At 43.8% G+C, this 16,418-nt stretch overlaps 1 protein-coding gene across 2 annotated transcripts; it reads left to right on the top strand.

Annotated features, from left to right (window-relative positions):
• The first annotated feature begins 953 nt into the window (after nucleotides 1-953).
• On the top strand, nucleotides 954-16,372 carry tasorb (transcription activation suppressor b). 2 transcript variants are annotated; one of them, XM_034695464.1, is made up of 23 exons: nucleotides 954-1,426; nucleotides 2,901-3,046; nucleotides 3,351-3,443; nucleotides 3,527-3,599; nucleotides 3,783-3,874; nucleotides 3,984-4,118; nucleotides 4,679-4,803; nucleotides 4,929-4,960; nucleotides 5,185-5,290; nucleotides 5,539-5,642; nucleotides 5,930-6,039; nucleotides 6,262-6,334; nucleotides 6,451-6,525; nucleotides 6,781-7,617; nucleotides 7,991-8,301; nucleotides 8,401-8,503; nucleotides 8,593-9,428; nucleotides 12,232-12,354; nucleotides 12,475-12,634; nucleotides 12,722-12,830; nucleotides 12,945-13,123; nucleotides 14,303-14,437; nucleotides 14,657-16,372. In XM_034695464.1, exons 1-23 carry the CDS (start codon nucleotides 1,123-1,125, stop codon nucleotides 15,853-15,855), a joined length of 5,460 nt encoding a protein of 1,819 aa, XP_034551355.1. In that variant the 5' UTR covers nucleotides 954-1,122; the 3' UTR covers nucleotides 15,856-16,372. The 2 variants fall into 2 exon arrangements, with proteins under 2 accessions (XP_034551355.1, XP_034551354.1); XM_034695463.1 differs by having other exon boundaries at nucleotides 14,654-16,372.
• The last annotated feature ends 46 nt before the right edge of the window (nucleotides 16,373-16,418 follow it).

The raw sequence follows: 16,418 nt of genomic DNA, 5'->3' as shown, positions 1-16,418 counted from the left end.
GGTTGGTCTTGAATTTAAAAAAATAAAAGTTTATGCTCTGTGCAGCCCTCAGATCTTCAGGTAGGGTGTATTATTAATCACAAATTTTAAATTTATTTATCAATTACTAAATGTAAAATTGTCATCTAAATTGAAACTTCAAATTAATCAAAATGATGCATAATGATTGTGATAGATTAGATATAAAAATGTAAAGGTAATATGTACAGTTAGTCATGACTTGATAACAGGACTATACATAGGGTTGCCAACTTTCTCACTACTATGGTGGTGTGAGCATGATGTATGAATTCAGCGTATATTCATATTCTGATTCAACTGGAAATGCAGAAAGTGTGTATATTCCCTGTAATCCTTACTGTATCATTATGTAACCTCATATGAATAAACCTCAAAGAAACCACAATTTGTCTCTTTACATCAAAAAACAGGCAAAAGAAAAATTAAATGCAAAAGAGGAGTATGACTCAACAAATGTACTTTTTTCATGGATACTTTTTGCTGCTCTTGACGGACTCAAGCAGTCTTTTGTCCTTTAGCACAGCCAGAGAGAAGTCCTTACATGACAAGTCACAGTTTACAGATATTTGGAGTTCATTTTTGATCAGCTCTGTGCTGCATCTGTTTCTTGAGTCTGACCATTTAATGACCATCAGAGAGAAAATCCTCTTTTTGCAGGTGTGATTGGCACATGGTCTGCCGGTTTATCTAAACTAGGGTCTGTAGAGTGCAGTCTGCTGTATTTACAAGAGTTAATTGTCAAAGTACGGGACAATTGAGGTCCCGTGTGACACAAACCAATTCAGCCCAATACATATCCCGGCTAATACAGGACAGTTGGCAACCCTAACTGTACATTACCAGCCTCATGTCAGAATCAATATGCACACTATTCGTTTCACATTATTACTACATTCATCGTGCAGTTCCTGTTGTCACCGCTGGGTGGCGCGGATTCTCTCGAATGTAAACATAGTGACGGCAGCGTTTTGCAGTGGTGGAGAAGAACGTGTACGTCATTTTCACAATGGCGGAGGCTGGGTGAGGAGGAGAGTGTGTGTGTGAAGCGGCGCCGTAATCGTTAGAGCTATATTGCCTGTATTGCGTGCACGGTGCCCGAAAATGGCCCTGAACCCCCACGCGGTTGGGAAAAGGGACTCAGGCTGTACCAAGACGAACGATCACCAGCTGGATGGTGGCGAACCCCCGAAGAATTCATCCGCCACCTCGGCCACAGCCAACCAAAATGGCGATCAGCTTGGATGTGGAGACAGTGTAATGCCCGAACAAGAAGCCCCTGAGCGGCGGAGGAGTGTGCAGGCGGACGCCCGGAGCTTTAGCAGTTCTCCCTTGCTGGGCCAGAGACCGAATGAGGAACTGCCACGGAAAAATTTCCAAATTCCGAGGAAGATACGAGAACGGAAAGGTGGTGCCATATCCCTGCAGTTTCTAACAGAGCCTGTCCTGTCTTTCATACGATCATTCTACTGCATGTTGCTAGCGTGCTAACTAGCTAACGTGCTGTTCTCGCTAGTTTAATGAGTTTAAAACTGTCATCACCGATATTTTAGCTTCACAGTTGATGCGGTAACAGTGTATGGGTAGTGTGTGGTGAGACAGTGTGAGTTGTTTTTGCAGACACAGCTTTAGCAGCCATGCTCAGGTATCCCAAGTTACCGTTGGGCAGCTAACTTAACGTCCGTTCCTGTGAAGGCGCCCAAAGCTGCACTGAGAGGACTGACCCTTCAAAGCCCACCTTATTTGGGTTCTTCACCTTCTCATGGGACCATAGTGGGATTTAGTAACGCCAGCAGCATTATTGTGGTGTCATGGGTGTGTTGGAGCCATCACCCGACCACATGAGGGTGTCTCATTGACCTCAGCGAAGGGCATGAATTTGATCCACTTCACTTGTCTCTTTCAGATGTTCTCACTGTGCTAATGACACCTGTCATGAATTCCAATTAGGGCTGCCCATTCCTTGTCCCAGTTTGATGTCACTGGTACCTCTAGAGCATCCCTTATAACCTCACCCCAATACTCCTCAGAGTACAGTACCCCCCTACACAGCCCCATCGTGTCCTCAAAAGGCAGTGATACCCTCCACACAGTGGCACATAGCAGTGGTAACAAACCTTGTTGTGATAGATCAACTATTTGTTTATATGCAAAATCAGCTTAAGCTGCTTGACTGTAATCCTTAGCATCTGTTAAGCAGCAGCACTAGTTCATTGTTGCCCTCAGCAGGCTACACATGTACATTATAAAGGTTACTTATTGCTCAGACAACTATGAGACAAACTTGGCTGTGAGTGCTCTCCATTGGCTTGTTTCCAGCAGTCACCCCTTGGCATCACTTGAAGGATGTTTACAACTTTGTTACCTGGCAGATTGAGGTTAATGAAGATCCATCTGGGTTGTACATAGTCAGCTAGAGGTGGTTAAACTTCTTTGGATGTGTCTAGGTTGACATAACACACCTTATGTCAATGTAGACAGATGAAAGGCTTGGTCTCTGGTACAGTGTATTTGTTATGTTAGGACCATACAGTTACTACTGTTTATCAGTGTTTTAAAACCACAACACGTCCCGAAGTACATTTCAGGTACTTGCTGTGATGAGCTGGCCAAAACACACACATAATTTGAGCACATGATGCTGCTGGCTCCCCACAGACACTAAGCATGTACAAAGAATAGTTTCCAGCAAGCACTATGTTTACATCACTTCATCTCTTACCCCGTGTGTTTCAAGAAAGAGCATGCAACTTGAATATTGATCCTGAGTGTAAACACAGGACACATGATGTGCTACTTTTGATCCAGATCCTCCCCTGCACATGCTCCTAAGTGTACACACCAGATGCTTCATGCTACATGTTTTCCCTGTGTGTATGCAGGCTTGTACCACTATCTGCCTCCGGACAGTCGTGAATTTGAGGACCTTGTGAAGCTTGTTTCTTCATTTTACTTGGACGCCTCATCTCGAGGGACCTTCTCCTACTGCAAAGCCAGGCTCATTCACAATGAGCTGCTGGAGAAGGAGGTTGGTCATTGTCACCTTGTGCCCTACTTTTTGCAAAGTGCATTTCTTGTGCTCTCCTTTTTATTCACAGAAGTGTTTTGTAGGTCGATACAACATTTTGCGTAAGCTTGCAATTTAAATGATTCAACACAACAACGCTGTAACTCCATAAAGAAAGAAATAGCATATTCTGCATTCACATATATTCATTACTGAAGTGCACGGCTCCTATTGTAAAGCATTCATTGACTGTACCATGAAGGTAAGAGTGTGTAAAGTGCAGACTGCTGTATCTCATTTGCTTTCTTCTGCCCTTGTCTTTTAGTCCATTGAGAAGCGGAGAGAGATGAAGCAGGAGGGGCGGACAGAGCAAGAACTGACTGAATCCTACTGTTTCCTCTATCCAGACAAATCTAAGGTATTGATGATGCATGCCATCTGAACATGATGTTTGTTATTTGTGTACGTGGCTCTAAACCGTGTGTTCTCTTGTATGTCCAGCTCATGTTGATCTGTGAAAAGGGTCTGATGGTTGGACACACAAGGATTACAACACTAGGGAATCCATCAGTGGGTAAGTTAGTCTTTTAGACCGAATCATATCTTTATTTCTTGTAAATATCGGTGGATGTTTGTGGCATTTTGACCTGAAAAAATTGAAGCTTTTAAAAGAAGCTAAGATGGCTCTGATAATATGGTACTTAAATGGATGTTGATCTGTTGCTGTTTCTCTCATTTGTTTTTACTGTCATTGTAGGTGTCTATCTCTCCAAATACTCTGATTTGTTACAAATCAATCCTCTGGATGTTGGCACTGTTGGAGACATAATTGTTTTTAAAGTTATGAGGGTAAGACTACCATTCTGTTTTCTTTCTTTCTTTCTTTTTTTTTTAATAAAGACAGTATTTTAAATCTTGCTGAGCTCAAAGCTTATTTGTTTTTGCTCTTTTTTTTAAGGGCCGAATAAAGCACATCCATGAGAACATGCCTAAGAACGCTATCGAACCTACACCCAAGTTTGACTGTCACCTGTCCAGAAGTGCCAACAGGGTTACATCTCTGCTGTCTTACAGAGCTTTTGAGCTCACACAGGTAAACATTCACTCTGTCCTTCATCATTTTCACAGGGACCTTTAGTTCTGTCTTGCACAAAAAAAAAATGGGGCAAAAAAGGCAAACAATTACTTATTTTGTCCGATTTACAAATCACATTTCAAGTTCACTTTGATCTCAATATAATATTCTCTTACTGCTCTGGGATACATACCTTCTTGATAAACTTTTCTATGATCTGGATCTGGACATGGTGCTTGTAAAGCTAATAAAAAGAAAACAAATTTCATGAGTCATTGCAGCACACAATATAATACTTTAATCATACAAGATAAAAGCAAAAGAAGAAAAGTGAAAGAAGACAAGTTTCTCATAAAACAAGATAACAATAGTCATTTCAATTACTGATGTAACATCTTATGACAACTTAGAAATTGTTACAGCACCCATTATGTCCCCACAAAAATGTATCCAACACATCGTATTCAGTTTAAGTAAAAAGCACTGGGAGGCACCCGTTATCAAAGTTGTGTGAAATGTTGTGTCACTTCCTGGGCAGAATTTGTAAGTTTCCCTGCGTTGTTCTTGTCGTCTTTCAGCAATATTTCTTCGAGTTTGCATTCGAAGAGATCAAGGCACGGCCCCGGCACGTCTGCCCCTATGCTGTGGTTTCTTTTCAGTACAAAGGCAAAGAAGCAGCAGCTGCTCCGATGACTGCACACAGGTACATACATTCCTGCTGGAAATGTTGAAAGTCAGCCAGTAGTTTTATATCTTTAGATGTTTTAACGCTGACACCTTCAGTGGTTTCTGTTTTTCTTAACACGATTTTAATCCTCTCTGTAACAGGTTTAACACCATTTCCCCTGAAGGAAGTAGAGGTAAAATATTTTTGGTTGTATGTGTTTGAGAAAGATGTGACGGCATGCATACACTTCAGTCATGATCGCAACATTACTACTTTCTAACTAATCACAGTCTGATGTGTTATAATACTTACTGCTTATTGAGTGCAAATGAGTTCAGCGCATCTTGTGATCTGTACTGCCAGAAGTCAGATTAGAATCATGTTGATCTTTGACTTTTGCTCTTGGTGTTGTTTCAGGGAAAAGCTGCTACACTGTGTGGAGTGGTCCGCTTGTAAACAAGGGCAAGGAGTTATTCCCTATTTGTTTACGCTCCTCCTCGCGCCCCTACCTTCCTTTCAAATTGTAAGTACACTGTCAATCTTTTATATAAGTATGCAAATCTGCTGAAAACATTGGCAGTGTGACTAGGATTTCCTCTGTTAATCATTAGGAGACATGTTTCGACACAAACGTATTTATTTCGTGAGCTTGCCCATGTCTTGTTGTTGAAAAGAGGAAGTTAGAAAACAATTGCAAAACACTGATTGTAGTTTTGCTTTGAAATGGTTTGAAACACATCTGGATAAATCACTCATGTTCTTTCTTTGCAGGCCTGAGAAGCTGGATATGAGTCGGGGTATGCAGCTGGATCAGGTGAAGCGAAAGATTCACCCTGTGCTCTTCTCTTGGGACACCTACAGCGCATCACGGGAAGGTCAGTCTTGACCACACATGTATGTTTCATAATTAAATTTTAGAGAAAATGCCCCAGGGGATGAAGGATGTAATGCATATCTGTAAATCCAATTGCAAAAGCTATTTTTCTCAATGCATACACTGCTTTGTTTTGTTTTTCAAAAGACTCTGTCTCACTTTAATCCAGTAGAGTACAAACAAACATCTGCATTGTTTTAAATGTAGAAGCTCAGAGGGAGGGAAAAAAAGGCTGCAGGGATGGTTATGGGTCAGCTTTTCGACTCACTTTCCTTTTTTTGTGCGCAGTGATGAAGTGTGGGATGTCCTGCAGCCTGTTTGAGGTGGTGGATGGAAAAGGCAAAGCAACCAGCGGCAGCTTGGCAGCGCTTGTCCACAAGCTGGAGAGGGACAGGATGGTGAGTCACACTGTAGCTGTTACCTACCAGGTTCTAAACAAAAATCCCATGAAGTCACAGAATCAGTTTAAGAGCAGAACAAATATATATGTTGCTGTTAGTGGAGAACACTTTTTACATGAGGAGTATGTGCAAACCTGTCCAACAAAGACTAGTGTTGTGTTGTTTGATCCTTTCAACACCCTGCTGCTTCTGACTGCTGTGTCTCCTCTCCTCACTCAGGTGCTGGTGAAGTCCTTGTTTGACAGGGGCTTTCTCTTTCTGCTGTCCTCAGCTCAAATGGTCGAGTCCAAAGGTGCCAAAAAGCTTTTACTCTCCTCTCATGATTCTGTGTTGTGTCAGTTGAACACCAACTTGTTCTCCTCGGTGAGGGTTCAGCTTTAAAAAAACGAGTTGCTGTTTGTTTTCCAGAGCGGCGGGGGCGGGTGGAGAAGAACCTGCAAGCATTATTCATCTTTCAGGAGTCAAGGATGGTTGTCAAGTACTGTAAGTATTATTCACTATCGCTCCATCTCTTTCTGTGGCCGGGCCCCTGTGGCAGCATCTGCATGAAGCTTACAGCTCACAGAATATTTTATCAGCAAACAGGGATGGTGGATGTTATGACTCCCTACTGAGTGCTGCTCCTATTTAAAAATCCCCAAGTCTTCCATGTTTTTGCATCAACTTTTTTAAAGCTCCTGTCCTTAGAGATTTAAATTGTGTTCACATCTTTTAATGACAAACTTTTACTTTTTGTAGCATCCAGACTCTTCGAGCCTGAGCCACTGACGGCGGAGCCCCAGCCTGCTATCCTTTCTTCCGTGGAGCCCTTCGTCCCTGCTTTGCACTATGCCCTTTTCAAGTTACGTCCAAACCCAGGCAAGGACCTGAGCTCTGGGGTGGAGCGCCAGGCCACCGATTACCTGACTCGCATGGATGCAGGCACGGTACGGCCGTTCATTCTGCCTGACTACAAATATAATGTAGACGAAAGGACAAACCCAGTGCCCCGACCCAAATTTAACATGGACGCCGTGCTACGTACGTATGTTCACAACCCGGTCAATTACATGCTGCCTCTAAACAAGGCAAAGGACGTCATTGAAAAAATACGGAACCCCACCCCTGTCCCCACGCCTGCCCCTGCCCCAGTGGAATACAGCCCCGTTTCTGACTGGGGCGGCTCGGACAGGGGCTCGGACAGGGTCGAAAAAGTCCCAGAAAAGCTCCCTCAGGAGAGGCCACCTTCAGAGAGACCACCTCAGGAGAGGCCAGCACAGGAGAAGCCTCAGAGGTCTGGGTCGGCGCACTCTAACGGGGCACAAGTGCAGCACAAGTCTCACGCAGAGGCCCAGCCTCAGCCAGCTCAGAGACTGCGGCTGTCGCAGAACGAGTACGATAAAGACAAGATGAAGCAGCTGCTCAAGCTGATCCAGCTCCATAAGAAAGCACTAGTGAAGGATCCTGGGAAGGACAAAGGAGAGGATGGGGCTTGGGATGAAATCAGCCTGAAGAGGAAGTTAGAGGGAGACGAGAGGTTGGGTTTGAACAAACGCCAACGGGCAGATGCACTGAACAACGGGGAACCCAGTCGAGGTAAGGAGAGCTGCGGTGTATATGTTTTGATTTAAATTGTGTAATTTAATTTCAGTATTTTGAGTTTCCACTCTCTGCCTCCAGAGCCAATGTGTCCCTTGGAATGAATATTAAATTAGCTTCACAACACAGTCTAATAAGTTCTCAGCAATTGCATTGCGAATAAAAAAGAAATATGCTGCGCTTCATCACACAGTTTGTGTTCTCTACATTTAATATAGTTTTATCTTTATTGATAAATCATCACATTACTTTCAATAGTTGCCAAATGTGCAGTGATACAAATCCTTCTTCACTGTCTCTGTACGTTACACACAAAGCTTCAGACTACCACGTGTAGCCCAAATCAAACTTGTCTTATCTATCTTACTAGGCGCCCAATCAGACGAGATGGGCGAGGACGCCGGACAGAGCGACAATCTGACAGCGGTGATGGAAAGCATGGGCATCTACGACACTGACCTGAGAGCTCGGGGCAACGCCAACACCTCAGCAGTCAGCGAGACACAGCGACTTCTCAAGATCCTCCTCGCTACTCTCAACAAAGCCGTGGCACAGGGTTCGATGGCTGTGCCGCCAAATCACGGTGAACCATCGACGGGTTCAGGAAGGGTGGAGCCCGCTTTCCCTGACCCAGATCTGAGAAAACCAAACGAGCCAGCATTACAAACAAACTACACAGAGGTGAGATATTAACAGATGATTTTACGAGGGTTGTTCTGCCTTGCATTAAATGTGTTTTCTGCCTGAGATACTGATGTATTCTTTGTTTTCACTTTGTAGGAGGATATGGACTGTAGCCCTGGAAGTCCACTCAGCCCAGGCTCCCCACCAGAGCAAGCTCACACCTCAAACAACCCGACATGGGTCAACCCAGCCAATGAAGGTACCTCAACTCACCTCTACCTTGTAGGCTTGTCTTATTGTAGTGATGCCTTGTGAACCAGATTCAGTTTCCTGTCTTCTTTCCTTCAGACAAAGCACAGCCTTTTCCTGAGCCAAAGCCTGAGCTTGAGCCGGAGGCTGTGACAGTGGCTAACAGCTACCCGGAACAGAAGATGCCAGCAGCCGTGGAAGTGAAAAAGGCGGCTGCAGCACCCTCGTTACCTGTCACAGAAGAAGTTCCCTGTAGGCCCTCCATCAGTCTGGACACCATACTCAGCCAGGAAATCCACAGTCTTACCTCTGACATTAAAAACATCATGCAGACTCACCACATCTGCTATACGTCAAAGCAATCCACAAGGTTGCCGACACGCCACTGCTGGCTGCCCAATAGCAGCTTCTCAGACTTTGTTGTCCCCTATGTCTCCCCCGTCCCCATTCAGGGACACGTCAAAGCACTGTGCGAGAAGATGGACAAGTTGATCCCATCGCCACCTGCTCCCCCCAAGGTCACTTCTCCACCTCCCTCTGTCACAACGTCTAATCTTACAACACCACCCCCCACACCGGCCACGACTCCAAAAACTAAATCGGAGTCCTCCCAGTCAAAGAGCGGCAAAGTGCTCCCCATTAAAGAAGCAGCATCATTGAAGACGAAAACAGACTCCCAGTCCTCAGAGTTGGGGGGAGAGATGTATTCTCCCTCTCATGTCACAGCAGACTCTCCAGAGCACAACTCTCATAATGCAGGGGCTGCTTCTGGGAGCAGGTCTGGCCTGCTGGCTGGCAGCCTCATCAGTCAGCTGAAGCCTGAGGTGTTCAGCAGCCTGGTGGAGATCTTTAAGGACGTCACCAAGAACACGGTCAAGTTCTACATCTACTCCGGGGATGAAGGGGAGGAGAGCACTGTTTGCAAGGAGATTAAGGTACAGTACGAGGATCTCATTTAGTCTTGAAAGAAAAGCAGGAGTAGTTCTTTACTTGGTTAATTATTCTCTGATTTGCAACATGGAGATTGTGGAGAAACGGCCCTCACAGGTTCCCAAAACCCTGAGGGATTTCTTCAGCTTTCTGTGCATTTGAGAACCTAAAATGTTTAATCTACTTCTATAGAAGGAGAATCCTCACATTTGAGAGGCTGGGACTCTGAATTTAATTACTTCAACTTTAAAACTACTGAGAGGGGCATTGCTTCAGCTCAGTTTGGGGAGCAGGCGTCCCCGACAGAGGTGAAATCCCTGCCTTGTCTGCCCTGTGTTCCCAACCCTCAGTCCTTTTGGTGCATGCATTCCCAGGTCTGTCTTCCCCAGGTAACCTCTTTCTCTTCAGTAGTCTCATCGTTAAAGGCTTAAAAATGTAACTTTAGTGTTGATCTTGGTTGTCCTACTGCCTGTTAACTGTCAAACATATCACTCACCAAGACACTCTCTCATGGCAAAGGCTTTTGGCAGTGTGCAGATAAATCACAATGCCTCGGTGGCAGTGATTACATACTTCAAAAACAGCTTCATAAAAGTTTTCAGTTTTATTTCTGATTGTCTGATTGCTTTTGCATAAAATAAAGAGGCATCAGTAGTAGGGCTGTCAAAATTGCTCCAAAATGACATTTGAATATTCGCTCTAAAAAAAACCCATAGGTTCGAACCATTCGAATATCTATATTTGCACATTATGTCAATAACAGGTGGACAAACTAATACAAGGAGACATAACTACTTGTATATGTATTTTTATTTCAGATTTAACATGGCTAAAACCTACCTTGAGACACAAAACAAGTAAATTGGAAATAGGACCCTCTCTGTGCACAATGCGCTGAGTGAGTGCTGAACAATACTTCTGCGAGCAATTAAAGGTACCGACTGTCCCTAATATAGGCAGGCTTCATTCAGTGATTGAAGCAAATATTATTAACATTAATTGAAGTTAAAGTTAAAAACGAAAAAGTAGTCCACTTACATTCTCGGCACTACTATAACAAAAAAAGAGGAGGAAAAACTGCATTTTATCCCAGTGTCACTGATTGTCAGGCTCTTTTAGTCCACTGTCAATGTAGGGTCTTAGGCCTGACAGGTTATTTGCCAAAAACACAAGTGAAGAGGCCAGGGCCGATCACTTTTTATTCACTATGTTCCCAGCGGAGGAAAAGACGCGTTCAGAGCGCACTGAGGATCTGGGCAGAGAAAAGATTTTTCTCTGCCATCTGCTTCACGCTGTGCATGTGTGACTCCTGTGACCTGTCCCTGACCCTGGCCCACTTGCAAAGCAGCCGCTGATGTGTTTTTTTTCCACAGTCCAATATTGATTTTCACAATCGAATCTCCATTTTTTTTAAAATATTTGAATATATATTTGAATTTAGAATATTCGTTGACAGCCCTAATCAGTAGTAGGGATGTAAGGATACACTCAACCCACGATTCGATTCCAATCCAGATTTTTGGTTCACGATACAATTCACTCACGATTCTCTAACGATTTTCAAGAAAACTGGATTGAACTCAAAATTTCAATAACAATTATTTTATTTCAATCCTCAGACATGGACAGTTGCAATATATATTTTTCTCTTATATTTCTTTGTAAACAAAGTAATCCTTTTTCATTTTTAAGGTGTGTTGTAACTCAAGTAAAACCACTGCACACTTTTTTTCTGCAACATACAAAAAAACTAAAATGACTGTACAAAAATACCTTGTTCGAAAATTTCAGAACAATTCCCAAATGACAGTATTAAATATTAAAACAAATAAGGTAAATCTCTTTAAATTAGGGATATAAATTTCAAGTATTTTCCAGGATCGCTCTTTGGAAATGTTAACAATCAAATATTGTTTAATCATTAAAAAAATGTGATCGTTTTCCATGTCAAAAATAATGCCAAATGCGTTTTTTTCCTTCACGACACAGTGTATGTAACTTACGATATTAAACAGCTACTGATCATATTGAGGTGTTCAAAATGTTAACACGCTGAATATCAACGTGACGAGCAGGCATATAAATAATCTCCGTGGACCCATGGTCATGGAGTGAAGACTCAGACTACAACATGTGGATTTACTGCAACAGGACATCTGAATAGGATCATATTTCAGACTCACAGTGTTCAGTTTTCTCATTCTTATTGAGAAAAATAAGCATGTGAACGCGGTAAGGTGTCAGCTGGGAGCACAACCGGGTCAGAATCAGTCTGGCGGCGGAGACCTGTCACTCAGCCTAACCCTAACCCCAGATGAGCGTCTCTGCTGTTCGCAGCATCTTCAGTCAGCTGATTCACATCAAAACATGCTTTAAACTTCAAACACCTCCCTGATAGCTGAACAAAATATGAGACCATATGATGTTTGTTCCACGTGATATAAAATCGAAACAAAGAAATGTGTTCAAGTAAGCTCTTAACAATCAATTAATCGATAGTCGATTAGTTGTGAACATCCCTAGCTGAAACATCAATTTTCTGTCATATTCATCCTTGTGTTTCTTTTTTAAACTAAGACCCTCCACAGTTTCCTGCAGTAGTAAACAAAAACAGGCACTCAGTCAAACACAGGTCTACGCTGTGAGTGAAGTGCTACACCAGCTCCTCTCTGTCACTATGTGTCCCGTCTCTCAGTGCTCAGCTCTTTCTGCATCCTGTCAGACAGTCAGTTCTCGTACTCGTAAGAGACAACGACACATTCATCTGTCTGTCTGTAACAATTACGTTTCTCCTGTCTCGTCCCAAAGGAGTACTTGAAGAGTCTCGGCAACAGCGAGTGCAGCCCGCAGATGTTTCTGGAAAACAGCGGCAGTCTAGATAAGCTCCTCATCATCATTCAGAACGAAGACATCGCAGCACACGTGCACAAGGTACGAGCATCTCCTGCCACGTCTGTCCTATCATTGTTGAACCTCAATCTGGAGTTCAGGAGAAATAATGGCCCAGTGGAACTAATGTGACGACATGTTTTTTCTCCTTTCTCTCTGTAGATCCCGGCTTTGGTGTCTTTAAAGAAGTTGCCTTCTGTGAGCTTTGCTGGAGTGGACACTTTGGACGACGTCAAGAACCACACTTATAACGAGCTGTTTGTGTCCGGAGGTTTCATAGTCTCTGATGAGTTTGTCCTCAACCCTGACCTCATTACAACAGGTAAGTTTCATCTTTCCTCTCTCTGAGATCAGTCACAGAAATATCAGCAGGACGAGTCTTCTGAGCTTGTGTTTTTCTTTTGTCCAGATCGTTTGCAGGGCCTCCTGAAGTTCTTAGAGGAACAGAGCACCCCAGAACACCCCTGGCAGTGGAAGGTACACTGCAAGTCCCAGAAGAAGCTCAAAGAACTTGGCAGGTCAGGTTTCTCATTCAGAGCTTACAGAATGATCTGAAATGTCCTCTGACAGATCCAACTTTAAGTACATTTTGTGACACTTTACCGAACCATGTCTGTTATTCTCTCTTAAAGGTTAAATGCAAACGCCATGGGGCTGCTGAATCTTCTCACTGCCTATCAGAAAAAGCACCTTGTGGAGTTCCTCCCGTATCACGAGTGTGATACCCAGTCCCGTCAGGCTCCAGATCTGGAGTGCCTGATCAAGCTCCAAGCTCAGAACATACAGCAGCGGCACCTTATCTTCCTCACAGGTATTGTCCTTCTCACCACCGTAGACTTGGGCTGTTTCCACTCTTGCTTTGTCCAGTGTTAATTTCGTTAACGAAATTATGAAAATAAATGTTCATCAACAACTCATTCTTTCATGACAAAAACAAGGCTATGACGAGCTTAAGTGCATCACTGATAATAAAAACTCTGACGAACATATGTTTTGATTTTATCGACGAGACGATGGTGAGACGAAAACTTTAGTGGGGGACCGTCGGACATTCAGAATCCATGTTTTCCTTGCTGTGCGTCTTTAAAGATAAAAGTGATGCATTCCTGTGACAGGCTGAGTTATTATCTGAGGGGCACAGTGTTAGCTTGGTCACCTACCTGCAGCAGGCGTGCTTTATGAACCAGCTCTCCCGCCTCCATGCATCTGTCTCATCTTCATTGATGATTTTTAACCCCAGTGTGCGTGACACAACCGGTGGACATCTGTTTAATATTTGACGTTTGCTGTTGTTGCCGCCATTACCGTAAAAAGGTCTGCGTCTAAAGCTTGATTTATTCCAGTTTGGTGTTACATCAGACATGTTTAGTAAGTTTTGATCAACTCCTGGTTGGAAGATGCAGATGTTTTTCAGAGTGCCTCAAACTCTGTCCAGTGCGCCTGTCACTGCAGGTACATTCAAGGACCGTCGTAAATGTGCAATACAGTCCTTTCATGGCATTTTCCTGTGAACCAAGAGAATCAAAATACAGTCACAGTGGTCACATCAAGAATGTTTTCTTTTGACTTTTTAGCAGGGACAGGCAGAATTATTTCACTTAAGATATTACAAAAGCAAAAGTGTTAAAGGAGTGAAATGTTGACGATTCAAACACTTGGTATAACCCTGATACCGATATCTGATAAACCACATTAATTATTTAAAGAGTGAAGATGATTCAGACTAAAATGTTTTGAGTTTCCATCGACTAAAACTATAAAGGGCTGAAAAGACTAAATGGGAGTAAAACTAACAGGCATTTTCGTCTAAAGACTAAGACTAAATCTAAAATAGCCCCCAAAATGAACACTGGCTTTGTCCCAGGCTTTTGTGTTGCTCTCAGTGGATAATGTAATTTCTGTTTGTCTTCAAACTGGTTAAATGTTATTGTTGAAAAATACAAAATACAATCATAATACACTGACATGTTTCCTTTTTTTGTCTTTCCAGAGAGACCATTTGAGATGTTCCTACAGTACTCTAGAAATGGAATAGTGATTGGGAGCATTGATGACGTCATGAGTGGTTTCCACAGCCTCATTGGCTCAATTAATCAGAACGAGCTTCCAACACCGCCTTCTACTGGTGGGTAGTGTCAATTGCAGGACTAAATCCCATGAACACCCCGGCTCTCAAGTCATTTTCCTGCTAAATAGGGTTTTTGTTTTGCACAGTAATCTCTCCAGTTAAAGCCGCCTGTTCTGCCCTGCACAGCTGGATGCTGTTAATTTGTCTCTAACACATTTGTTTCGCAGTATCTTACCTTTCACTTTTCCTTTGTCCATCTCTACCCTCTCCCAGTAGTGAATGATGAGTGTGTGGAAGAGGAGGACATGTCATTAGACTCAGATGATGGGGAGCCATCCACCACGTCAGAACCCTCAGAGCAGAAACAGGACAGCGTGAAGGGGAAGCCTCCGCAGCCACCTCCTCCTGAAGCTGATGAGTTTCGCCCTCCACTCCCAGAGCAGGCCACTCCCGAGAGAACTCCTACACTTTCTGACTACAGCGCTCTCAAAACAGCCATCTCTCAGTTCAAAGCTTCGAATCAGATAGGCATCAGCCCCTCAGACATTGGTAGCTTGTCCCCGGGAGGCTTTCCTGTGAATCCTCATCAGAGTTTCCTGTGTCCTTCAGCCTCCTGGTCATCTTACACAGGTTCTTCTAGCTATGCTGCTTCCCCCGCTTACCCTGCCTCACCCTGCAGCAGTACCCATGACCAGGAATACCGCCCCACAGCCTCCAACACAGTTCCAACCCCACCCGTCATGGCCACATCAGGACCTCTATCCAACTTGGCTTCCCTTCCCTTGGAGGTCAAACCTCCCCCTCCTCCTCACCTCATGATGCTTGGTCACACATACGGCTCTGACACAGGAGGAACAGGGACTGCTGGGAGCTCCCCACTCACCACTTCCCTCCCCTACACAGACCATAGTGACTCACCCCAGCCTGGTTACATGACTGGCAGTGCTAGCCAGACCCCCACACTAGGGGATAGGACACTCAGTGGACATGGGGAGGGGCTATGGGGGGCAGCAGGGACCAGCACTTGTGAGACTGGGGGTGTAGTCACATCGGGCCCATTGGACCCCAGTGGGCTCCATAAGACTGGGGAAATCCTTGGTGGTAGCACCCCTGGTAGTCAGGGGTGCAGGACTCAGGTGAACTGCACTGACAACCTTGGACCTTCTATTGGAGTTCCCCCAGTAGCCAACAGGGGGGGCTCAGTAGTCAGACCTAAGCTGCCTCCACACCTCATAGGCTATGGTAGTATAGGTGGCATTCATGGACTGATGGATCACGGACCTATGCGGGGTGGTATGGGATACAGGGGGAGAGGAGCCCCACCTGTAGGACTTTGGCCCCGGCCAGGACGAGGACATGACCGGGGGGGTGGGCCTGGTGGTGGACCCTGCTCATGGGGTTACCCAGCAGGCAGGGGTGGTCCTAGGGATTACTATTCGGACTATTCGTACTCTCACAATTATGCCCCTGAATAGACAATCAACATGATCAAAGGGGGCTCCTTAAATGCCATACAATGGACAGAGAGCTGACTGAATGTATATATTTCCCTGTCATAAAAACATTGATTTGAATCAATAAATAAGGCTCCTGGTTTTCTACATTAATAAAAATTGATACAGGCAGTGCCGAGTGTCCTACTGTCGTGTGAACTGTATGTACACTCTTTCCATGTGAGCTATTTGAGACCCTGTCCAAACCACTATATTTATATTTGCCAACAAATGTTAAAGGCCTTCCAGCTTCTTGGAGTTTCTCATGTTATTTCTGTTTGTCTGGTTTTGAAACGGTTTGTGAACAAGGGGAAAGGCTGATATTTTTTTAAGGAAAAAAAAAACTAGTGAATGAATTTTCACATTTGCTGTTGGTTTTCTTTTTTTATTTTACATATTTGGTTGTCCTAAATTCTATTAAAATGAAACATTTCAAATCTTGTTTGTGTGACCAGTTTGAAGACAGTGTCAAGCAAACTATTAAAAAATATAAATCATAGCTGTTTTACTGTCCATCACTCAAACTCTTATGTTTTATTCAGATA

Source organism: Notolabrus celidotus, chromosome 11 (genome assembly GCF_009762535.1).
Source record: "Notolabrus celidotus isolate fNotCel1 chromosome 11, fNotCel1.pri, whole genome shotgun sequence".
In the NCBI taxonomy this organism is placed as follows: Eukaryota; Metazoa; Chordata; class Actinopteri; order Labriformes; family Labridae; genus Notolabrus; species Notolabrus celidotus.
This window is presented reverse-complemented; position numbering and strand designations above follow the sequence as displayed.